The sequence below is a fragment of the Daktulosphaira vitifoliae genome, unplaced genomic scaffold (assembly GCF_025091365.1).
Source record: "Daktulosphaira vitifoliae isolate Bord-2020 unplaced genomic scaffold, ASM2509136v1 Scaffold_4, whole genome shotgun sequence".
NCBI classification, from domain to species: Eukaryota; Metazoa; Arthropoda; class Insecta; order Hemiptera; family Phylloxeridae; genus Daktulosphaira; species Daktulosphaira vitifoliae.
Genome location: NW_026099575.1, coordinates 12,318,062 through 12,345,452, shown reverse-complemented (window position 1 = coordinate 12,345,452; position 27,391 = coordinate 12,318,062). Strand labels below are relative to the sequence as shown.

The 27,391-nt window shown below is 25.9% G+C and overlaps 2 protein-coding genes across 6 annotated transcripts in view; one reads left to right on the top strand and one right to left on the bottom strand.

Moving 5' to 3' along the window:
- LOC126905454 (inactive rhomboid protein 2-like) overlaps positions 1-27,391 on the bottom strand; it is a 60,731-nt gene that overhangs the window by 31,096 nt on the left and 2,244 nt on the right. For 2 of the 4 annotated variants that reach the window (XM_050685150.1, XM_050685153.1), the window contains exons 1-4: positions 22,844-23,243; positions 9,182-9,315; positions 1,192-1,668; positions 446-1,135 (exon numbers count right to left, since the gene is read on the bottom strand). In XM_050685150.1, the coding sequence (XP_050541107.1) occupies positions 446-1,135; positions 1,192-1,637 (1,136 nt within the window). In that variant the 5' untranslated portion in view covers positions 1,638-1,668; positions 9,182-9,315; positions 22,844-23,243. Of the gene's footprint in view, positions 1-445; positions 1,136-1,191; positions 1,669-9,181; positions 9,316-22,843; positions 23,244-27,391 lie in introns of those variants that run through there. The other 2 variants (XM_050685151.1, XM_050685149.1) reach the window with 2 other exon arrangements.
- Positions 26,954-27,391, top strand: part of LOC126905461 (DNA-3-methyladenine glycosylase-like) — a 7,663-nt gene continuing 7,225 nt past the window's right edge. The window contains exon 1 of one of the 2 annotated variants that reach the window (XM_050685178.1): positions 26,954-27,143. The gene's annotated coding sequence lies outside the window, so the exon portion shown is untranslated. Of the gene's footprint in view, positions 27,219-27,391 lie in introns of both variants that reach the window. The other variant, XM_050685174.1, reaches the window with a different exon arrangement.

The following is a 27,391-nucleotide window of genomic DNA, read 5'->3' as shown; positions in this document are numbered from 1 at the left end:
GCGTCGAAAGATTTAGTTATAAATTGAATATATATAGTTTTGGAGGTCTCTGCTTAATTTCCGGAGAGAGAACAAAGTATCTAAGTCGATGAGCTTGTAATATTAGTGGTGACGAAATTTGGGAAAAGTCGTAGTCGTACAAATAGTTAAATTCCCAATAAAATAGTTTATAACTAGCAATCTTACCACCGTTTCTCCTGTATAATAAATGAAAATTAATGTTGCTTTGATAAATTTTTCTTTAAGATATTATTACCAATAGCGTGTTAAATTTAATATTTTACATAAAAAATTGATTAAATGTGTAGAAAATAATAATAATATGAACAATTTCCTTGTACCCTCAGTGCTGTACGAGTAGTACTTACAAAACCACGAAAAAATTATAAATAAACAATGGATGATAATTTGTCATGTTAATTTTTTAATTAAAAAAATAACTTACCACGTTAGATTGTTGTTTGGTTGAGCTGTACTTGAACACTGAGCGTTATGGCTTAAATAATTATGACTTGAGGCTGGTGGATTGAGGTTTGTAGAATTTTTTACATTGGACATAACGGCTTGGCTAGGATAGGCGGTCGACGAACAACATGCCAGCGCAGTGCTTTCCCTGATGCATGAAGTCGAAATCCGTCTTGGCGCGGCATTGCCGTACGCGTCAAAATGACTCGGACCGGAACAAATAATGTTAGCACTACCACAACGCGGTAACGTGGCCGTGTGCGAATCGTATTGGAGTAGACACAAATTGTTGCTGTTCGGACCCTTGGGCGGCGAGGACCCTGTGGAGGAAGACATGTGACCGGTCTGGTGCTGTACCAGACCGGTCGGCGATAGGTCTCTTGGCGATCGAGCCCGGCTGTTGGCATATTGGTAGCCACAGCCGACACTCGCGATGCCGCTGCTGTACACCGAACCCGTACAGCAGCGGTTAGACGACCTCATGGTGGCTGTCGCATACGCCCTAGACAACGCGGCCGAAGACGGCTGCAACGCATCCACGATGGACGACGCCCTCGTATACGCAGACGTGTCTTTTCTAGTCCCGTACACGTCGTCACAACGGTCGTAGTGGCCGTCGTAACCATCGTCAGGAGAAACAATTGGAACAAAACGTTCAGTCGGTTGGTATCTAAAAAGATTTAACCAAATAATTTAATAGTTCCGTAGATTTATTTGTAAACTCACCTCGCATAAATGGATTCGTTACGTTTGGCGTAGCTATCGTGGTGACGTCCGGCGTAGTCGAACCGTTCGACCACCGGCGACGGCGGTGACATGAAACTTTCAGACGTGCTTTGCGACACTGGTAAGTAATTGCTGCGATTGGGCGGACCGTGACACGTGTACCTGTCGTCGGATGGCCCATACGACCTACCCGCTGAGGTGTGGTTGCTGTTACTACTGCCCGAATACCTTTCGGGGGACGGGGGTGGCACGTATCGGTCCAGCGCCAGGTCGTGAACACGGTAGTGGCCCTCGATGGTGCCATGGTACCGTTCTGACTGCGGTGGCGGTTCCAGCAATGCTGCCGTCGAACGGTACAACGTTCCTCCGCCACCGTTTTGGTTCCGATAGTCTCTGCGAATTTTACAGTAATCGGTTCCATCGTGACCCGGCGGTAAGGGTCTCATATTGCCGCCATTTGGATCATTGTCAAGACATCTGAAAATTAAATTTTAAAAAAAAGCTAATCAAAACGTTTTTAATATTTTTTTGAAAACTTATACGATAAATGTATACAGTGACGCAACCACGAGGGTTAGAAGATTGTAATCTCCCACTCAAAAAAAATGATTAGAAATGTTTGAAATTTTTAGATTGATACAGAGCTACACGAGTATTATTCCTACTCTATTGAACGTTGACAACAGGAAACATCATTTATTGATACGTTTAGTAAAAATAAAAAAATTATCTTATCACTTTCACTGGCAATAGATGGACGTTTTAACTTGAATTAATAATTTGTTTAAAAACCTCCATGCAAAGTCAGTAGCGGCCTTTAGTGCGGGTGTAATTCTAAAATACTGTTTATACGTCATTTTTTTATTTTATTCATTCGTTTTAGCCCAAGTTGTCAAGAACAAGTAATTTATTCCGAAGACACGAACCGTCGTAAACATTTTATTCCATAAAAATAAGAGTTTAATTGAGTACAGTTGGAGACATATTTTAATTATTTTGTAAATACATATAAATATAAAAAATAAATAAGTTTTTAACTAAATGGAATTATCTTGGTAATGAAAACAAAATAAAAGAATATTAAATTTGTGACACTAACCTTGAGCGACAAATTATAACGTATTGTATTCTATATATTGTGTACAATGAACGATATACACTTACTAAAATTATGTCGTTATTCTTTAGGTTTTTCTTAATTTTGTGTACTTATTTAGCTTAAAAAAATGTCAAATATTATGAGGTCTTTTAAACCGTAGTTATGAAAACTATTTGTATAACAAATTAACGAACTGAATATATAATACTTATGACTAACATATTTTAGTTTAAAATTTATTCTTTAAAAAAATTATTAAAAGTTCAGGAAAGCATTTTTAAAAATAAAATTAATGTTTATTTCATAATTTTCAAGAAATTAGTCATAATTACAGAGTAAATTACATTCTGCTACGTAATATGCAATGTAATGATATGATAAAATACTTCAATATTGTTAATCACAAAGTACACTATTATAATATTTTTGATTTTATTTGATAATATAAATTGTTTTATTATAACCTGAAATTAAATCATATTAAGCTATAAAAGCATTTTTATAAGATATTAGGTGTTACCAAAGTCTCATTAATTATTAGATATTAAATAATCAGTCAATTGTCAGAGATAATTGATCGACAAACGAACGATAAGAGAAGCTTTAAAATGTTATTCTATTGTTAAAAATAATTGATGAAATACACCATATTTATATGAAGATTTTAATAATATAACTTTTGTATTATCACGGTGTGAAAACCAAAAGGTTTTATCTTTCATGGGCATTGTAAATATGAAAGATCCTTTTGGTTTTCATGCCACGTTATAAGTAATTTTTCGTAAAAAGATTATCAGCATTTTAGTGGTTCACTGAAGTTTCAATAAATGTTAAATGCCATTGATGAATTCCATAAAACCCATAGTTATGTATTGATGACAGAAATAATTACAAGGCATCAATTGGCTACGGAATTCTATTTATAAAACTTTATGAACTAAAGAAAACCTTCTTTTGAAAATTAATTCACTGATTAATAGTCTTTTATGATCGATTAATAAGTAATGGTATTTCGAAAAGACTTTTTGCGCAATATTAAATTATTCCAATGAAAACCTGTATTTTAAATTTACAACTATACTTGTTAATACAAGTAAAATGGTATAAAAGCATTTAAAAAATTGTGAATTGAATTTTAAATAGGTACTTTAATAAACTTTACAAGAGATAGATTCATAAGAACACATCAAATAAAAGTGACTTATTTATCATTTCTTGATTTACTGATTAATTTATATGATAACAAAATAACTAAATTAGACGTCAATTTTTAATTAATGCTATTAATTAACAATTAATTAATTATTTAATAACTATAACATAAACATTTTATATGAGCTAAAATCATCATCTCCATGGTCTTTATCCCAACTATTTGAGGTTAGTTTTGTTTTATGATTTGACAGATTTTTTACACCGGCTGTCGACCTGACGTAATCTTAATACAGCTTAGAGAGCCAGTAAAAGGGTAAGGTGTGTGTCATTATTAAAATTTTCGTATGGTCACCCATCCAGAAACCATCAAATAGCGAAGTTGTACATTCTTAGTGTTGTAATCGACACTAAGACGGCGTCTGATTTATCTACCACGCCCTCTTATGTGAGCGAAAATAATAATAAAAATATAAGGCGAAAAATTTTATTTAAAAAAAGTATTGGGGGAGTGGCTAACTAATCCCGCCTCCTTAATATTCCTAAATAAAAAAAAACTAAGCTTCTTAGTTTCACTAGATCATCACTAAAAAAAAAAAAAATTAATATATCTAAAAGTGCAAACCTAAATTTTTTTGGTCTTGGCTAAACTAGACTTTTACATGTAAAGGTCTAGTTTCGTCTTTTCTTGTGGCTTAACGATTACAATATTGATAGAAACAAATGAATATCTAATAAGAATCGATGTAGAACTTTTTTTATATAGACAACACGCATTTTGTAGAGTTATTTGTCCTATCATAATGTCCAAGCCAAAATAAACTGCATTTACAGTAAAGTTTTATTCTATTATAAATTATATCATGAATAGTAAAATTGAACTTATATTTTAAATTATTCTCTCAGTCTCGACAGGATACCAATACTACGAGTAAAAAAAAAAAAAAAATCCACGGGCGGTCAAACTTTTAGAATAAACAATTTTCTGAACTTTTTAGTGGTTAATACACATGAATATAGTTCAATGTTACAAAGGTATAGGTTTTATTTGTAAAAATTATAGGGAAATAATATTTTCTCGTGTATACTAGTAAAGAACACCCAATCCTTAATTATTAAGTACTTTGAATACTTGAGTTAAGGGTTACACAAAGTTCTAGTGTTCTGTTTCACATTTATTATATTATAGAAACTCTACTTTGATTTTTTCTACCATTATTAAATTTCCCCTATCTAAAGAAAGTCTAGACACATAAAAGCTACAAAGTAAATGGAAAACTAAGTAAAGGAAAATATTTTTTCAGAAAACTGTATAAAGATCTATAAAAAGAAAAAAAATCATATAAGATACACTTTATAAACAAGTATTATAATTATAAATTAGAGACAGGTAGTCGTATTCATTTTTTTTCGTTTAACGTTTAAATATATTTTAATGTTATTTTATAATTGACTTTAACGCTAAACAAGGTTTTGTATATTACGTTTTTAATCTTAAAACATTACATTTTTTAACGTTAAAAGGGTTCGAAACATAAGCAGTTTTTTATATAGGTAAATGATTACTTTTTTCTTACTTGGAATTCTTTTAAACTAACAATTATAATCAATCGGTTTAAAATAAACTACTTGATTACTCTCAAAACAAAAAAAAATATTTATTTCTATAAATTACATATAATTCTTAATTTATCAATTGTACATTTTTAGAATCATCCCTTACAACTTTCAGGAGTGTCAACTTCATTTTTTTTTAATGGCAACATACATATTTAACTAGTTTATAAAATAGGAAACAATCTAATTAAGAAAATGACTAATAGATTACAACTTTTGGACCAGTATTTCAAAAGTTATTAAAAATTTAAAGTAATGACTGATGGTGAGGAGTATGAACTGCTATTTTTATCACTTGTTATTTCCTAGTCGTACTCTTCCTTTAGGTATAAAATGAGAGTAATCTAGTGGATTTGATAAACCGATCACTCTAAATAAAATTTAAATTTAAAATGATTTTATTTTTGTTATAATAAGAACTGTTTTACTTTATAAATAGCATTATGATTAAAAATATTTTACGTTTATTGATATTATATATTTTTAGTTTTTCGATCAAGTTATGAATAACGTTAGTTTTTTTTTTTTTTTTATTCTGTTGGAATAATGTTTTGCTACAACCTGAGAAACATGGATATATAGGTTATGGACATTTCAGATGCCCATTTGTAAAGTATTTTTTGCTAAAATTTGTACATAAATAATAATCTTTAAAATTAGATAATAAATAAACCCTTTATTTCATAACATTTTTTTATAGGTATTACGAGTTAACCCAACCCAACCTATTACGATAGAAGTTATAATTATATTTGAATTATTTTTGATCTATTTATAATTACAATTAGTGTTTACCACTATTTAAATCAAATATTTTTTTTAAATTAAAACTGATTAACTTAAGAATAATCTTTGAAATTCTGTTTTAATAAGAGTATTTATAAACAATTCATTGAATTGGTAAGTTAAAGTATTTTGCTCTTAATCCAAAATGATTTTTCAAGGTTTGAAGATAAATAATATATACTATTATAATATTGTACTGACATGGAATACAAATATTTGTACCGATTACCAAGGTAACGAGTTGTTAAATCAAGAAAGGCATATTTAACGAGTTCTAAATACACATTAAACGTATGTTTACATTGTTAAGAAATTCTTAAATATATTATGTAAAAGTATAAAAAGGTTTAATATTTATTTAAAATTATAAATTGTAATTTTTTCAAAATTATAATATAGTAAACTAATAATGATTAAGAGAAGTTTTTTTCTTTTATTAATATTCAGCTATAAATTGGATTTAGAGTTTACTTAGAGTGATAAACTTTAAATTATTGTATTTTTACAAAAATGAGTAGAATTTATATAGATTTAGTAAATCAAGATGAAAAGAATATCTACTTACTTATCTATAACTTTAAGTGGTTATTTTAATTATATTTATGATTAATTGAATCTAACCTTTTGTATTTTCGTCTTTGTATATTAATTATATTGACTCAAAGTATCCATAGTTAAGAAACTTCCTTTGTAAGAGCGATAAAAATATACGTATAGAGTGTTCAGTAAGTAAGAAAAATGGTTTCTTCTATTATTCTCATTTTTTGTAACAATTGATCTGTTTTAGAAATTTTTGAACCTCTGCATATACATATTAATTGTATAACTGGTTAATCTAAATATTTCTGTGTTAAAGTTCCAATTTTATTGTTATTTAATTTGAGGTTAAGCTTAACGTTACCTTTATCCGCTTAAATTATTTTTTATATTTTTAATTCAGAAATTTAATACTTTGTTTTTAACAGAGAAATATTAAAATACATCAAATAAGAATAAATTATTTTGGTGGTTGGTTATTTATAAAAAATCAATTTTTTAAGAAAGAAAATATTTTTGAATAATACACTATTAATAACTAAAAAAAAAACCAGCACAGGGAGGTCGTGGCATAGTGGTGACGTGGCATAGTTGGATCAAGTATAATGATATCTGACAGTGATTAAAATCACTATAAAAAAAAACGCTTCGATGCAAATCTTTAGATAGTGTTTAATTTTAAAAAATTGGTGGATTATTCCAAAAGCTATATGATCTGCTATTTCCTTATTAATATCCTGATTAATGTAAAGTATGTCGAATAAAAAAGAGATTTTTAAAAAATATTATTTCTCATAAAAAAATGTATTGATCCATACATTTTCCAAAAAGTTATAGCATTATTAATTTAAAAATATAAAAAAGAATTATTTTACAAAAATCGCATTTTTTTTATTAACTTTGATGTCTATTTTCACCGTGAAGACATAATAAAGTATATTACATTACCTTTAATTTAATATATATATAAAAGTGTCAGACCTTGGTTATTTTAGCTTCGATACGAAGCTAAAATAACTATAACTGTAAATAAAATAAAATTCACTATAACAACATTAATAATTTTAATATTTAGTTTTCTGTCTTATGGTCCGTGGTTACAGTTTATATTTGAAGTCGATATTTATTCATAATACTATAATTAAATAATCGTACGTTATATATTACATTTCATAGTTATATTTTGATAGCCGTGTAGAATAAAATGGAAACATAGTGGAAGATTTTTAGAATGTTTTTAAGACATGATTAAGTAATAAAATGTGTTATGTAAAACCAGCATAAGAGTATTTTAAAATTAATTTCCACTGATAGAAAACATATGCCTGGTATAATCAATTAATTCTCATAAAGGATAAAATTTTTAATTAATAATATATTTAGTTGCTGCATTTCTGGAGAAAATTTTGATTTATTCGTGATTAAAGTTATCTAACAATGTATCGCTTTCATTAGAATTTGCTGTGTAGATTGAAAATCATTGTATTCAATTATAATGGTTTTGTTTAGTTTTATAATAAAAGAAACTGTTTAATTTTACATTTTAACCGTCTTCAACTCTTGTATACTCATTGCGTGTCAAAAAATGAGGCGAATATCACATATTTTTATACTGCGAAGACAACAAATTGTAGCTAACATCTAGATAATATATTTTCTTATCTAGCCATCAAGACTTAACATAAAAAAAGTAAAACAGTTATTTATGTGTATTTTATTATTTATTAACTCAAATTTCTAATCTTTCTTGCGAGTTCATATATATTGCAGTTCTATTTTTCCTCTAAAGAAATAATAAATGATCCCATATTTGTATATTTATAAAAATGAAACACTTATGTGATGATACTGGTGTAAATTTCTATTCAACTGTCTGTTATAAGAGTACAATGTATATGACTGTCCCTTAACATCGTCACAATATTATATTTCACCTTTCCTAAATCTTGATAATTTGCAAATAGAGTAATCATTCCTCATATCCCCAGATAAAGTATATACATTTTATTTTGATGGATTATAAGTTAATAAAACATAGACTCAGTTTTATTAGAGCTACTAATTCATCAGAAAATTGTTTTCGAATATCTTTCACACTTTAAAATACAGCTTTTCCCCCTGTTATTTGTCCTTCAAATTGTATAATCTTAAGTTTTTAAATGGAAACATACATGTTTACCTTGCTTACAAATAAGAAAATGATATAACTATGAAAATAACCAATCGATAACAGCTTGTGAACTAAACTAATTGTTTTAAAAGATATTAGCATTTTTATATAATGGCGGGAGAAGTAGTGCGATTCATAAATGTCTTAAAATAAAAATATGAAGTGTTAATACTTTCAAAATACTGTATCAAAAGCTGTTATTAAATGCAACCATATTCTTAGTTTGTTTCTTATTTGTAACCTAGTGAAATGTTTATGTTTCTATTTAAAATGGTAAAGATGATAAAATTTAAAGGAGATAGGATTAAATTTTTTTGTGTTAATTTAAGTGTGTAGTATCCTAATATATTCTCAAAAGAAAAAAAATATATTTTATCTTATATTAATGAAAATATTGCGTGAGCCGATAATTCTGTTTCTAAATAATACTAAGTATATTATATCGAAGGTTTTAAATGTAAATATATTTACATATTAAATACAAAAATCTTATCAACGTGATCTTTCAAATTTGTGTTCACAGGGAAAATATAAAAACAAAATTTAATAATTTTAAAAATAATATAAAACAATATTAAATTTTGAATGTATATTGATTAAAATTGATATTTCAAATATTTGAAACTAACCTTGTTTTTTTCAGCTGATATTCTCCATGTGAAAATGAAATGATGTTATTGCCGGAGGTATTTGGGTACACAGTGCCAGCTCTACTAAGGTCAAATCAAGTTTTTGTTATTCGATTTAATTGAAAATATTCAACCTGAAAATAAAATAAAATAAATTTAAAACAAAATCTCTTTTTAATCAAAAATGTATTTATTTTTTGGAATAATTACATTTGTATATTACAGTATACAATTGACTGTTTCGAGTATATTAGAGTTTTTCTCATTAAGAAACGGCCTATGTTCTAAGAGCAAGAGCGAATGAAAATAAGAAACGAAATAACGATGCATCAAATTCATGTCACTTTCCAAAATTGCAAGAAAAAAAGTCAGACTAGACTCCATTGATTGAAATTCTATAGACTAACAATTTGCTTAGTAAATTTTGGATAATAGGTCAGCACCTATGTATTGTAATGGATTTCTCAATTGTAACTGATATAATACTATCTTCGTTTTCCAAATACTCTGTTTTTTGATTATTTTATTTTTTGCCGAATCAAAGTAATTTTAAAAATAAAATGATTTATTTGAAATTGTATAATGTTATATTTACTCAATAAACACGAAAAAAATCGTGTAGATTAATTGTTTTTTCACAATTAATGAACTATAAATCAACTAATTAGTGTCGAAGAAGGGAAAGTGAGGTAAAATCATTAAAACTTATTTTTATTGTTATCGATTACAAACAATGGTATTGAATGTGCAATTAAAATAAACAAATAATAATCACGCAACACGATATTAAATTAGGTCACCATTGTAGAGTAATTGTATGGCCACCCTTAACCCACTACCTAAAAAATATTAATATTTTAACGAATTCATTATAGTTTTGACTTGTTTAACGATGATATTTTAATTTCGCATCGTTTGTATGAAAGCTAAATATTAATATGCATAGTCTTAAGGGCAGTTCTACGTATTCGCAAACGATTTAAGTAACGAATTTACATTTCTGGTTATCTTGTTTTTAATTATTTTTTTAAATTTGTTTTACCAACATTTTCTCTTGGAAATATTTTCTAAGAAAAGTTATTGAAAGGAAGAGTAAAAATAAAATTCAGAGTTTCATCTTTATCAAGTTTATTGTTATANTTATATATATATATATATATATATTGTCAAAGATTTACTTGTATTCGAAATTATAAAGAGTATTACGCATTCTCTCTCAAATAAAATGAGAAATTGAAAATTTCATTTCAATTTAATTTTCCTTATAACTTGAATATATTTATAGAATTTTTGTAGAAGTTAATGAACATTATTTCAAAATATCTTTGTCATGAGTCATTAATTTTGAGCATAGATTATACCCTTCACCAACATTCATTATAAAATATATTTTATCTAAATAGAATTGTTCACTATTCAAGTTAAAATGGAAATGATAAACTTATTTGTTCAACATAAACTTGTAAAAGTTTTTCTAAACGTGCAGTATGTGTAAAGTCATTTGTCCTTAAAGCCAAATACTTGACACAAAATTTGACGATTAATAATCAGAGCTATTTCAGAGTTAGGTAAGTGTTTTATGTAATGTGCTATTAGATTTAAGTAGAGGTTTATCACCATATGAACGAATCTGACATTCGTAAGAGACGTTTTTGTAGGGCAAAGCACATTGAGCGCTATGAAATAATGGAGCTTCGCTTCGGGTAAAGAATAACGTTGTTTGCTTAGTGTGCGCTGTTTCGGTGGGAGCTTTCTGTTCGTATATTGTGCGGCTGTCTGATCAACTGTGGTGTAGGCGTTTACCAGCCGGTCGATTTTTTTCATTTCTCAACTACGTCCAGCGCACATTGCTGAGGATTTTATGTCGTCGACAAGGCACAAGAGATTGGGCTACCGTTAGTGTACAATGAATTACTTTACTCCCTCGGTTTTTTTTATAGCTTTATAAAGAGGTCAGGCCTCAGTGATCTTGTTTATCTTACCATACTTCACATTCTTGATGTACACTGTAGCTATTTCCATGTAAAAATATTGACTGTTTACTCACAGTACATAATATTTAAATATTTATAGTAAGTAAAGAGAATATGAGCATTTTATATGCTTTTACGGATTACTTCTTGAGAAGTTATAATAATAATAATAGTGTCTATACTAGTTAGTATGCATCTCTTATTTTGAAATCTTATACAGTTATAAAGTAAATTGGTCAAATCTAATGAATTTTATTTATTTAAATACAAAAAAGTTTCAATGAAAAAAGTTTTTATGGACATGTATTCAAGAAAACTTTCGTTATATGATATTTATTTTATCGCGGACAACGTGAAAAATTACAATTCTTTACAATCCAATGAAAATATCTTAATAAAACTTTTTAAAGACTATGTTTTTTGGAAATCAGTAATACGCGCGGCATACAATTTATACATGAATAGTAAAAATGATCTTTTCGGTTATTAAATAGGTATTTTACTCAATACATAATGCTATGACCCTTCTAGTTGTTTAAGAAAAGTTGAATACCACTTTTGCGTTGCAAAATTGTTGTTAAAAAAAGCTAATTACAACAGTTTCCATTTAGTTACGTAGTCAAAAAATTTGTTTTTTTTTTTGTTTGTTAATAGTAGTATAAAAGTTAAGCAATATTTCAGCTCTTTTATTAGTTTAAAATAAATACTACGAATAACATTTTTTATGCATATCCATATAAAGAAAAATAAATATATTGATTTGGTAATTTTTAAAAAAGTTGTGGCAATTTTAAGTAAAAAAACCCAGCACAATGAGGTCAAAATATATCCGACATTTTTTTTTCCATAATAGAGTATATTACATTATCTTTAATTTAAGATATATATATATAAGTGTCAGACTTTCCGGAACAATTTCAAAAGTTAAGTCGAAAAAGTTCATTTTTTGTGAAAAAGTTGTCATTTTAAATCCCCCCCTGTGGGAAGGTAAAGTGTCAGATTTATAGAAAAAATATATTAAATAATATGTAAAAAAATCATGAATCTATAAAAAAAAATTATATTGATTTAGTCATCTTTAAAAAAGTTATGGCAGTTTTAAGTAAAAAAAAATTTTAAAAATATCGAAAATTAGTGATTTGTAATTTTTTTGGAGATACTCTCATCTGAAATTTTTTCAATTTTTGAGGGTAATGTCTTCGACTAGATACGATTTTTGATCTTTTGACTTAACGTTGAAAGAAATAGGTTCGCATCGAAGTTAAAAGTGTGATATTAATAATACGTTTAAAATGAGTATTTATTTTTTATTGATTTGCATTTTTTTAATATTAAAATAAATTTATTTGTTTTTTTTTTACCGATTGGATTACCCTGAGATAATAATATTATCCAAATATCATCTTGATACTATGGTCATAACTTGAACATTTTATTGGAATAACTAAAATAATATTTTCTATTTCATAAATTTTTATAAAAATACTGACGGGAAGCGTCTCTACCAATGTGCTATATAGTCTCCCTTTTCCCCCCAAATAGTAATTGATTTTTAGGGTTACTAATGTTTCTATACTCTATTAAAACTAATCTGATGCTATATACTATAATAGTGTATAAATTTCAAGCATATTATCGTTGTAGAGATAGCTGATCATAAGAACCATTATAAAATTTAACTTTTTTTATCTTATAATGCATTATTTTTTGTATAAAATTAAGTATTACACAATAATAACGCTCAATTTTTTAAAAAAGTGATTTTCAAATTGATTATACAATGATAATAAAAACTAATCTACGACTAAACTTTAAGACATTACATGTGATTTTTGTTCAAAAAGTTTTTGACAATATGATAACTATAAAATTATTTGAATTGTATAATTTAGTAATATATAAATCAATTTTGCCGTTCAACAATATGTGAGATTTTAAAATGATTTCAATTAAAGAAAAGTCATAATAAAAACTTTGTTTAATTATGTTTATCATAAAAAACATCTGCAGATAAAATTTAAATTATATACACATTAATGAGTGTATTAATATTAAATAATAATAAATTAAGTATTAAATTAGATTTAAATATTTCAACATTCATGTGTTATACATTATTTAAAATTAAGATATAATATATTTTTATTTCTTTAATTATAATGAAAGGTAATATTTAATCATAATATCGGTGAGATAGTGTCTGAGGGAGATTACTTTAGTTTGTACTGAATTCATTAAATGTATAATACCCATGGGCTATTTAAAACTATTTTATGGATAATAATGAGTTATCTTCAAAGTTCACTGAATTAGCTTACTAATAACAACCGTTAACGATGATTTAATTGAGATCCTTATTTAAGGATATTAATAAATTAAATTTAGTACAAAAATGTAATAAGTAATTATTATAAATTGTTATGAAAATATTTATACGGACACAATTTCTTTGTTTGTATATTTTATAAGTTAATCAAATATTTGTTTATTTATATGTATAAATATATTCAGTTATTTTATTATTACTGAATACAATTATTAATTTATCGGATATAATATCTATAAAGTGATCCAAGAAAAGTATCTACTCAAAAATTTTATCGATCAATGTTTAAATCAATAACTCCAAAGAATCAATAATGTATTTTCTAGGCGCGTATTTAAAATTATTATTTTTTAAATAAATATTATAGGAAATTTTTTCATAATTTTTTTGGAAGTAATATTTTTGGTCAAATATTTGGTTGTCGAATGAGTTTTAGGGGAGCTCTTTTTCTTCGACCATCCATCAATACAACCTTGAACAGTGCTTTTCGAAGAAAAAATAAAATAATGATAAGATCTCTCTTTTTAAATAATTATAACTTAAACAAAAATTCAATTAAGCGCGTACGAATATCATTTACTTGAATTATTCACAATTTTTATGAATTCGTTTTTTTCAAGTGCAATTACATATTAATAAATATGTATTAAATACAAATTAAAAATATGTTACAAAGTAACATATTTTTTTAATATGTTAACAACGTAGAACATACTAAAATGCAGAAGCAAAGTTAGCATGAATTATAAGGGTCTAAAATTTAAATTAAAATAATGTAATTTTCTATAGAACTAATTTTCGACAAAGAGAGATCCACCCCTATTAAAATATGTTTGATAAAGTGTGTATTAGATTATAAATTTGTTTTGTATTGTTCATGTATATAAAATTGTATGTATGATAAATAAAAGTAGATAGCTTAAACTTTTATAAGCATTGATAAGTTATACTCGTACTGATTTTGACGTAGTCATTCGTATAATCAGTTTTCATTAAAATAGGGATTAATTGAACAAATCAATATATACGGTGTATTGAATAAATATCGGATTTGGCTTTACAGATTTTTAGTTGCAACATAATTAAATGAAATAAAACCAAAAACTTCAATGCGTCTGTATAGTATTACTATAATCTAATTTTAGTAATTACCGTGTAACGGAACACAACACGTGGATAACTTCAACAGAAAGCGCAAAAAAATTTAAGTTGTTTTTTCAATATTTAGTTCAATAAACGAGTATTAAAATCCCTATAAAATCTCAGTAAAATTGATTAGTAGTCTTTTCTGTGCCACACTAGATGGATTTTTAAACATTTGGTCCTGACGGGTGAAAGCGAAACAAGATATAGTTATTGCATGTTCAGGAACAGGCGGCATTTGATTGATTATTATTTAATACCTACAGAACAAAATGGATGCTATAAACATACACACACCTCAAAAGAATCACTATTAAATTTCCGAGTTAATAGTGCTGATAATATTTATGGCAACGAAACGTTCAATTTTATTAAAAAATGGATTATTCTACGATTATAGCAATTAGGCAAGTTCATAGCTTAGTCGGTAACGCATTGTGTTTCGGTGCATAAGTACAGCGTTCGATACCGTTGCGCTGGGTCTACATGGCCTACATGGTTTTATCGCCCTCTCTAACACAAGCGCATCTTTTCATAGAAGATATTAAAAATAGTAATAAAGAAAATATTAACACGAATAATTTTTTTTTCCATTGTACTTCTTAGATAATCGTTTAAAACTATAATTTAATTAAACTTGTTGTTTAAAATTAAAAAATTGTATTTAAAATATCAATTTAAAACCAAAAAAAATATTAAACTTATAAATTACAAAAAACCATCATCAACGCTAACAGAAACTGACAATATGTGTTCAGATTCTGAATGATAGTAACATTATTTCCAAAATACGTATACACAGTTTGTTTTTTTGTTTTAAATTAATATTTTAAATATATTTTTTAATTTTAAATAATATTAGCTATGACTGATCAATTCTTATTATTTAAACTTCTTGTTTATTAAAAATATATTTTTTATAAGAATTTTAATTTGCGTTTCTTTAAAATTTAATTTTATCTTTCTTCATTAAGGTATATTAATGTCATATGCCATAAGAATAATAATTGTAGTGTTACGTATCTACTGTGTTAAAAAAATAAAAAATAATATAATAAATAAGCCTCGTTTATAAATAAAACAAAGCAAAAAAAAAAAAAAGTAAACAATAATAAAAATATGATAGCGTGTTTCCCTAGGACGCAAAAGATATGAGTAGAAGTTAAAATTAGCCAATGTAAAAGTATTTTTCAAAACACGCAATTAAATTTTTTCTTCGCATATTTATTACTGCCTCGCGGGCTATTCATAATATTTTTGTTTTTTATAACGGCAAATGAGAAATTTGGTTAATTGCTGTTTACCCAGAAGGAGGGCTAAAACATTAAATAAAAAATTCTCTCTAAATATTTAGGTACATTATACATATACTAAGTATACTCAAACAAGTTTTTAAGAATTTATACCATAATTAGTGACAGATTTAAGGTATAAACCTAGAGCGAAAATTATTAACACATTTAATAAATTGTTTTTACTATTAAATTTTTAATCTTAAAACACTATATGAGAGGCATACATCTTTTTTAGGTGTTAATCTAAACTTAAACCATATAGTTGGAACGTGAAAGGGATTCTACTAGTTAATATTTTACAATATTAGTCTGTAATTTTTCAATTAATTATACTTTTACTAAAGAAATAATATTTTTATTAGGGAAAACAGTTTTCATATAATTTTATAATCTGAAGGGTGGCTTTGGGAGAATTTTTTATCCATTAGCATTATCTCGTGACCAAGTGTAATATTTATCGATAAAAAATAAAATGAAGAATTCTTGATACAAAGAGTTATTCAAAAAATAGTATTTATTAAAATAATATTGTTAAAATTAATTAGAAAAATTTTCATTTATATTAAAATACAAGGAAAAATTAAATTGCCATAAAAAAAAAATTTGTCGTAATATATTTTAAGATAATTATATAAATAATTCTTTTTTTGGTTCAATGAACAATTCATTTTTAAGACTTCACTGTACATTTATTAACCTTTCCTTCCAGTTCAACAGCCAGTAAAAAATTATTGTTTTATAAATGTATCAGGAATAATAGATTCGTTCATAATACTCGTTCACTTGTAGTGTACATTTAAAAATAGAATACATTTTTGTTTGAATTTATTATATACTATAATAATGTATGTCATTAATTAATTATATGAATTTTAAGATAAAATAAATAATACTAATAGTAGTGGTTGCATAATCATAGATAAATTACAGTTTTAAAAAAGGGATAGGAAAGGTCAAGTTTGTACTTTTCATACATACCAAAAGTATAATGTAATTCAATTATATGAATGTAAGACAATTTCTGTATAACAATACGTCATTTTTTACATAAACAAAAATATTTTATACAAATATCTAAATGTATAATCATAATAAAATAATTCAATGAAGGGAAGTAGAGTTAAAATTTTAGCTACAAGTTTTTTTGAAGTTTTTAAGGAGTAATGATGAAATCTAAATAATTATATGTTTCGGGTAAGTTACATATCAAGTAGTTTAATGTCAGAATCTTTTTTGGAATCATCTAAATGTATTTATGTAATAAGTTGTTTTTATAAATTATTTTGGAGTTTGTCAATCTGAACGTCCTTTGGAAGTAACAAACCCGAAAATACGTAATTTTATCAGGTATTTATTATTTGATGTATCAAATAGAAGTTACACATGTGTTACTTTCGGCCACTAAAAAAAAATGTATTTTGAAAATAAAAGGTTAGCCAATTTATTGTTAGCACATGAGATGTATAATTTCTATACACATATAGATCGGAACAGACTAACTGACAACTCTTACAACTTTTTATTCAATAATAATTTATTCAACTGCATTTTTTTTTTTTAACAATTTTTGCATTGTTAAACTACGTTAAATGCATTTTTTTATTGCTTATTTTTAATCATACAAAAAATAATTGTTTTTTAAAGCTTTTCTTACAATTAATTTTGATGGGTCAATAACAATTTTAGAATAAAAGTAATTATTCGGTTAAAAATATTTTAATACTTACAGTGAGTATGTAACGCGCATTATAACTACATACCAGTCGAGCTGTACTGTAATAATACTTGTAATATTATATATTAAATAATATATATTAATAAATTCATATCCAAAAGTTGTTATCGACCCATCAAATTTTTTTGTATACCTCAAAATTTCTTAATACTAGATTTAACCTAGAAAAAGTGATTTACTATTTATATTTTGATTAAATGATCATAAATTATAATTAAGTTAGATATCCAAATCTACTAAATGCAACGTAAATACGCAACCAAATCACACTTATTCTAAAAAAATCAAAAGAATTTTACAATATAACGTTATCTCAATTGTAACATTTTAGTCTCATACAAATAATATACAAAGAAAATCAAGTTGCCTTCGTAAATATAACACGACATTATTCGATAGCTATTTTTTCAATTTATCGCAGTTTCCATGGCAATATTTTTCAATTGACTAGATTCTGGTATTATATTTTTCAACATTATATTGTTATTTTTTATAATTTTAACATTCATTTGTACACAATCAAAATTTTTAAGATTCAGAAAAATATTTGATTAAGATAATATTATTTTACGAATTGAATAGACCATATCCATTCATTTTTAATAATTATGAATCTCGCTTTTATAAAGCGAATTACGTCATAATGGTATAAAAATATCAAATAAAAATTGTTTTGATTATAATCGAGTATAAATTAATATTAATTAAGATAAACGTTATATTATTCGACGTTTATAATAACATACAACGTTATATTGCAAATAAGAATGAAGTAATAAGAGCAAGTGTATCGAAGTCTAACCCAACTGGAGCCTCTCCATATGTAGCTAAATTGCCTACTTAAAACGCCGTTTGAAAATTATACTAGTAANACTTATAAATTACAAAAAACCATCATCAACGCTAACAGAAACTGACAATATGTGTTCAGATTCTGAATGATAGTAACATTATTTCCAAAATACGTATACACAGTTTGTTTTTTTGTTTTAAATTAATATTTTAAATATATTTTTTAATTTTAAATAATATTAGCTACAACTGATCAATTCTTATTATTTAAACTTCTTGTTTATTAAAAATATATTTTTTATAAGAATTTTAATTTGCGTTTCTTTAAAATTTAATTTTATCTTTCTTCATTAAGGTATATTAATGTCAGGTGCCATAAGAATAATAATTGTAGTGTTACGTATCTACTGTGTTAAAAAAATAAAAAATAATATAATAAATAAGCCTCGTTTATAAATAAAACAAAGCAAAAAAAAAAAAAAGTAAACAATAATAAAAATATGATAGCGTGTTTCCCTAGAACGCAAAAGATATGAGTAGAAGTTAAAATTAGCCAATGTAAAAGTATTTTTCAAAACACGCAATTAAATTTTTTCTTCGCATATTTATTACTGCCTCGCGGGCTATTCATAATATTTTTGTTTTTTATAACGGCAAATGAGAAATTTGGTTAATTGCTGTTTACCCAGAAGGAGGGCTAAAACATTAAATAAAAAATTCTCTCTAAATATTTAGGTACATTATACATATACTAAGTATACTCAAACAAGTTTTTAAGAATTTATACCATAATTAGTGACAGATTTAAGGTATAAACCTAGAGCGAAAATTATTAACACATTTAATAAATTGTTTTTACTATTAAATTTTTAATCTTAAAACACTATATGAAAGGCATACATCTTTTTTACGTGTTAATCTAAACTTAAACCATATAGTTGGAACGTAAAAAGGATTCTACTAGTTAATATTTTACAATATTAGTCTGTAATTTTTCAATTAATTAAACTTTTACTAAAGAAATAATATTTTTATTAGGGAAAACAGTTTTCATATAATTTTATATTCTGAAGGGTGGCTCTGGGAGAATTTTTTATCCATTAGCATTATCTCGTGATCAAGTGTAATATTTATCGATAAAAAATAAAATGAAGAATTCTTGATACAAAGAGTTATTCAAATAAAAGTATTTATTAAAATAATATTGTTAAAATTAATTAGAAAAATTTTCATTNATTCAAATAAAAGTATTTATTAAAATAATATTGTTAAAATTAATTAGAAAAATTTTCATTTATATTAAAATACAAGGAAAAAATAAATTGCCATAAAAAAAAAATCTTTCGTAATATATTTTAAGATAATTATATAAATAATTCTTTTTTTGGTTCAATGAACAATTCATTTTTAAGACTTCACTGTACATTTATTAACCTTTCCTTCCAGTTCAACAGACAGTAAAAAATTATTGTTTTATAAATGTATTAGGAATAATAGATTCGTTCATAATACTCGTTCACTTGTAGTGTACATTTAAAAATAGAATACATTTTTGTTTGAATTTATTATATACTATAATAATGTATGTAATTAATTAATTATATGAATTTTAAGATAAAATAAATAATACTAATTGTAGTGGTTGCTTAATCATAGATAAATTACAGTTTTAAAAAAGGGATAGGAAAGGTCAAGTTTGTATTTTTCATACATACCAAAAGTGTAATGTAGTTAAATTATATGAATGTAAGAGAATTTCTGTATAACAATACGTCATTTTTTACATAAACAAAAATATTTTATACAAATATCTAAATGTATAATCATAATAAAATAATTCAATGAAGGGAAGTAGAGTTAAAATTTTAGCTACAAGTTTTCTTGAAATTTTTAAAGAGTAATGATGAAATCTAAATAATTATATGTTTCGGGTAAGTTACATATCAAGTAGTTTAATCTCAGAATCTTTTTTGGAATCATCTAAATGTATTTATGTAATAAATTGTTTTTATAAATTATTTTGGAGTTTGTCAATCTGAACGTCCTTTGTAAGTAATAAACCCGAAAATACGTAATTTTATCAAGTATTTATTATTTGATGTATCAAATAGAAGTTACACATGTGTTACTTTCGGCCACTAAAAAAAATGTATTTTGAAAATAAAAGGTTAGCCAATTTATTGGTAGCACATGAGATGTATAATTTCTATACACATATAAATCGGAACAGACTAACTGACAACTCTTACAACTTTTTATTAAATAATAATTTAACTGCATTTTTTTTTTTTAACAATTTTTGCATTGTTAAACTACGTTAAGTACATTTTTTTATTGCTTATTTTTAATCATACAAAAAATAATTTTTTTTTAATTATAAAATATTTGTTTTTTAAAGCTTTTCTTACAATTAATTTTGATGGGTCAATAACAATTTTAGAATAAAAGTAATTATTCGGTTAAAAATATTTTAATACTTACAGTGAGTATGTAACGCGCCTTACAACTACATACCAGTCAAGCTGTACTGTAATAATACTTGTAATATTATATATTAAATAATATATATTAATAAATTCATATCCAAAAGTTGTTATCGACCCATCAAATTTTTTTGTATACCTCATAGGTAGATATCAGTAATAATTTAGTAGTTTAAAGTTAATCATTAAATTTCTTAATACTAGATTTAACCTAGAAAAAGTGATTTACTATTCATATTTTGATAAAATAATCATAAATTATAATTAAGTTAGATATCTAACTAAATGCAACGTAAAAACGCAACCAAATCACACTTATTCTAAAAAAAACAAAAGAATTTTACGACATAACGTTATTTCAATTGTAACATTTTAGTCTCATACAAATAATATACAAAGAAAATCGAGTTGCCTTCGTAAATATAACGCGACATTATTCAATAGCTATTTTTACAATTTATCGCAGTTTCCATGGCAATATTTTTCAATTGACTAGATTCTAGTATTATATTTTCCAACATTATATTATTATTTTTTATAATTTTAACATGCATTTTGTACACAATCAAAATGATTAAAATTCAGAAAAATATTTTATTAAGATAATATTATTTTACGAATTGAATAGACCATATCATTTCTTCCATTCATTTTTAATAATTATGAATCTCGTTTTTATAAAGCGAATTACGTCATAATAGTATAAAAATATCAAATAAAAAAATGAAATCATGGTAAATGGCGTTATTTTGATTATAATCGAGTATAAATTAATATAAACGTTATATTATTCGACGTTTATAATAACATACAACGTAATATTGCAAATAAGAATGAAGTAATAAGAGCAAGTCTATCGAAGTATAACCCAACTGAAGCCTCTCATAAGTAGCTAAATTGCCTACTTAAAACGCCGTTTGATAATTATACTAGTAAAATATTAACATTAATTTTAGTTTTGGGTCTAATTTAAATAAACTGTTTGTATAATGTTTGTAATTCTTAAATAATATCGTCGTTTATAAACATTTATCATAGATATGATAAGAACTACGCGAAGATATACGAGTGCAAATTTAAATTCAGACTTATTCTTCTTCGATTTTCAAAAGAGAAAAGGCCCATTACCGCAACACACCTATCTCTATCACGTACCAATGTTATTCCATTTCGTATTCAAATCTCTGCTAAATTATTTTTACTTTGTCTATTTACCTTTGTTTTATTCTGCCTTTTTACCGCTTTGAAATTGAAAAACTACTTTGATTAACTATTAAATAAATTTTGTCAATTAGTTATTTCTCTAAAAAATAATACATTTTTCGAGTAATTGATAAAGGTTTTGTGCTAACTGTCATTATAAAGTTTATATTGTTTTTAAATGTTTTGTTGAATTGGTAATTAAATAGCCACTTTATATTTAAGTGCTTTATCCAATTAAACTATATTGTATGCATTCGCCGTAATGGGATAAGCCAAAACGTTTATAATGTTATAAACAGAAATTAAATTGTTGCCTATCGAAAGACATTCTACTAAATTTGGTGTTACGCATGCGTGACCTCAAAAAAAAAAAAAAAATACATTACAAAAAGGAAAATTAGGTTCTAATTTATCGAAAATCTTAACAATAATTAGAATGCCGGTCATGTATTTTATTCTAATTGAATTGAATTTAATGTTCAACAATTTGATAATGAGTTGATCCAATTTTTTTTTTAACACCAAACAAATATTTTACTGTGGTAAGTTCTTTTTGCCATTATCAGCTTTCGAATGCACACTAGGTTTATAATTTAAAACTTCTCCAATGGGGTAAATTAATACGGATGCCCTTTACAACCCGATAAACGCTACTGAAAATTCGAGGGGGTCACGGGATATTGTAGGCGGCATTGAAATTTGTTGTACTTACTCGGATTCAATGGCGAATGTCGGCAACGGAGGTAAACCGAGTCGCAGTCGATACACTGTAGTTACTTGACGAATTGAAGCGATGACGGCAGCCGTTTTTGCCCACAACGATCACAGTCTGAAATCCGCCCGTAGCCATCGTCGCGCTGACAGGCATATCACGGGCGACACACACACACACACCCGCCGTCGGCGATACCGTAAAATGGAAATTATCAGATACACTGCAGTCGAGAAATGTATAAAAATGTTACTGTCGACGTGACACCGGTGGTTTATACAGTTAAAAAAGCACGATTGTTTTAGTGTACGCTGTACAGGGCTTCGCCGTCACCGCCCGCACAGGGTTGTTCAACGAACAGCTTTCGGTCCGTCGCGCTCGTCATTACACCAAACAATGTTCGGTCGAAACACACTAGGCCGGGGCGCCGGCGCTACCGTGTCCACCCACCCCGTCCCGTTTCTTTGAAAATCAATAGCAAATATACTTACCACCACTCCGCAACAATATCCCGCCCCGTACACAGAGCCTCTCTCGTATCCCGCGGTATGATTACCATTATTATTATATTCCGTATATATATATATATATATATATACACATACGTGTAAATGTTGGCCACAATAGTCTGTTGACAACTACCGACACTGATACCAGGAATTTTTATTTGTCAGCATCGATAACAGAATAACGCCAACGACCATTGGAGATAATACCTTCATTTAAATTCCAAAATGTGCTTAATATACCCGAGGAAAGTATTGTACCAACATTTAAGTCAGTTGGGAACCACCGCACACGGTCACAGATAATACGTTGTAACCATTAACATACAATAGCGCATTGACTCATGAAAATCGGCAAGACCGACTGTTTAGTCTCTAGAGACATTTAATAGTTGAATCGATTATTATTAGTGCATCATGTTCTACAAAACTAGGAGTACATTATTTCTCTATTGGTATTGAGATCAGATTAAAACAGTTCATAATCTAGTTATAAAGTTTAAAGTTTAAACTCATGAATATTGGTGCAATATTTTGTTAACTTGTTTTTTTTTTTAAATAACTCAAATTAATTGTTTTTAATATAAAATAAGTGTCCCGAAACCTAAAAAGATTTCATTCAAAGCGTATAAAAAATTGAACAAAGATTCGTCAAAATATTGATATAATTTTGACTTTAAGATATAATTAACTAATACAATACGACCGATAGAGGAGAATAGTCTTTCTTTGGCTACGCCACTCACAATATCTTATTTTCATACTCATTTTTAAACAATATCTGTTAGTAAAATGTTTAAACTTGATCCAAGTTTAACTTGAAATTTAATTTAAAATAAATTAAATTTTGAAGATACTTAAATATTAAAAACATCGACAGTTGAAATAATATCAAAATATAAGAAAGCTAATTTTTAATTTTAAAGATGAATGCATGGTACCAGTTGGGTTGGCTGACTTACCTATTTTTATAAAATTCCTCAATTTCCATTACAGTATTAAAGCGTACAAAATATTCTAATATTTACAAAATGTATTGATATCTCATAACGCATAAGCAGTCAACAATAATAGATAGTTCATTATCACTAAATCCAGGGAACTAGATTTTTTCTTCTAATGATACTTATAGATTTTAATAAATTTTACATAATTGAACAACGTTAAAAGCATATATTTTTATTATTTGTCTCTAAAAAAAAATATATAATAATAAACAATTTATTTTTATTTTTTTAATTTTAAAATAACCATTTAACGCGAGTGAGTACTAGTTTATATTTATAATGCATATTTCATTCGAATGTATACCCACTCTACGCATTAAAGCGTTTTTAACTCAATAATTTCTATAATATATAAAATTGTTATTTACGCATCAAAATTTTTTGTAAAAAAATGGTTATTTTATATTAGCCGAATCAAAAATTATTAAGATATCAAAATTTTTTTTATTGTTCCTCTCAAAACAATTTTTAATGCAATGAAAATATTATATGGTTTTATATTGTTATTATATGATGGACGTTACTTTGAAGTTCAAAACTTAAGATGTGTTTAAAACATTATTCACATAACAGTATTAAAATTAATTCAACAAAAAATTTAATGACTGATCAGCACATTCAAAAAATATGAAACAATCTTTTAAAATTTTATGGGGGGCGGGGGTGTTATTGTAGCTAGAAGCGCTCACTAATTGTCAGTGCAAAATTTTGGTTTTATAGGCAATTTACTAGTTCCTAATAACTTATTATATTATACTGATCATAATATGAATAAGACCCTACCCTTGAGTACTAAAACTCGTACAAAATAGATATATATTGTACATTAGCACACGTTTAGTTTATTAAATTCATATTTTATCAAATAAATTTGTATAAATAATTTCAAAAATACCAAAGTAGTCATTATTTTCAAATATTACTTCACAAAAGTAAAAATATATTAAATCATTTGAATCATCTACATTCAACAATTTCACAAAGAAAAATTATTCATAAGAAAAATGAATTGACAGGCAAAGTTTAAAAGTGTGTAGTTCGGGTCAAAAATAAGTAAACAATTTTTTATTTCTTTTATTTTTTTTTGTTGGAACCCAAAGACCCTTAAGTTTTTTCTCCAAATCCGACGGCATTGTATTTTAGAATATTATAATATTCTAAAGAAAATTAATTAAATCTACTAAAATCATTACAACTCTTGTACAAAGGTTAGTTCAAAAGTATAATTATATTTTGTATCTATTTACTAAACATACCCTAATTGATAAATATACAACTTATGTTATGCATTTTTACTAAAATGTCAATATTTTATTTTTAAAGAAAAATTTTAAGTTAAGAGTCAGCAAGCAACAGGTTTTTAAAATGCCTTAGGTTAAATTGTTAACAGGATGGAAAATGTCTATATTTTGTAACCTGGGAAAATGTTTAAATGCCTCTTAAAAGAACTTGAGTATATACATATACTGCAATCTAGTGAGTTAAATATTTAAAATTATAATTAGAAGGAAAACGTTTTATTGTTGACATATATTTTTCACTTCTAAATTTAAACTCAAATAATGAGTAGAATTGTATCAATTTTAACAATTTTTTAGGAGGCAGCAACTAATTTTAAATTTCAATGGTGTCTTATGCAAACTGATAATTTTATAGAGTAATAAACAAAGCTTGTCAATAAGAACAATAAAATTATAGATAAATAAATGAATACTAAAAAAAAAGGCTATTAATACTATAAATGTAATGTTTATAATTGATAACTTTAGCAATGTAAAACATAATTTTATTTTTAAGTCTTCAAAAGAAAAGCAGCAACGTTTTTTGAGACGCTTAATTATCAAATCTTTATAAATTTTACTTTTGACCTATTGGATCTATGGAAATTTATTTTGTTTTATGACCGTTGGTGCGGTAAATTAAAAGATTATATATCATATCATTTATGAAGAACAGGTTCAAACTTAAGGAGTGGAACATCCGTCCTAGAAAAATTTAAAGTCCATAATAATTTTAAAGTACAATCTGTAAAAATCATAACTAAAAAAAAAAAATAAAAATAATTTTTCTTTTTTTACAGTTAACATATTTTATACAAGCATCAAGTTTGTGTAAAAATTTGAAATTTGACTTGATTAAAAATAGAAACTAGTAATTTTAATTAAATTTAATCTATGGTATTTTTATTAAGATGAAATAATTGCAGAATAATATTTTTTAAATGTTCGATTTAAAAATTGATTAATAATAACTTAGGAAATTAATGATCCTATTATCCCTTAAAAGTACCTGCTCGTATTCATTAATAACTGGTTAACTAAAATGTTTAATTGATGAATTAATGGTATTGACATAAGTAAACAAAATAGTTACTCAATTGGAATTTCACGTCGATAGATATTATGTCTTGTCTCCAATCTTTATCTTGCATACAACTTCATGACTATAATTGATATAACGATATTGGACGCACAACCGATTAAAAAAAAATTATTTTGATAATTTGAAATGGTAAGAAGTAAACTCCTTTTGTAACTAAAGTTTACTTTTCACTTAGCATTTACCATATATGACTACTAGAGTAATTGTTATATTTTTATAATTAAAGTTTTTTTTACATGTTAAATTACAAAAATGTGCTGCCTTAATTTAATATTAAATTTTTTAATAAAAATATAATAATAATAAATGATATTTATATTAACGAGCATAATTTCAGAGTGTAAAATTTTTCTATGTTATTCCTATACTAAAGATATTCAATATAACTATTGTACATAACCACAGGTTGTTATATAATAATATGTATCGTATAATATAAACTAAGTGTTCTTTATGCAACATCAATTTAATTGAATAGAAGTATTTTCTTTTGATTTGTTGTTTTTAAAACATTTCTTTTACGACTTTTTTTATCAATATTTTAGTAAGTTAATTTAAATGGCTTCTGATCTCACTTCTAAATATTTTGCTGAGGGAACCAGCAAAAGACTTGGCTTAGAATTCTTTAATGTTCCATGTGAAGATCTTGCAAA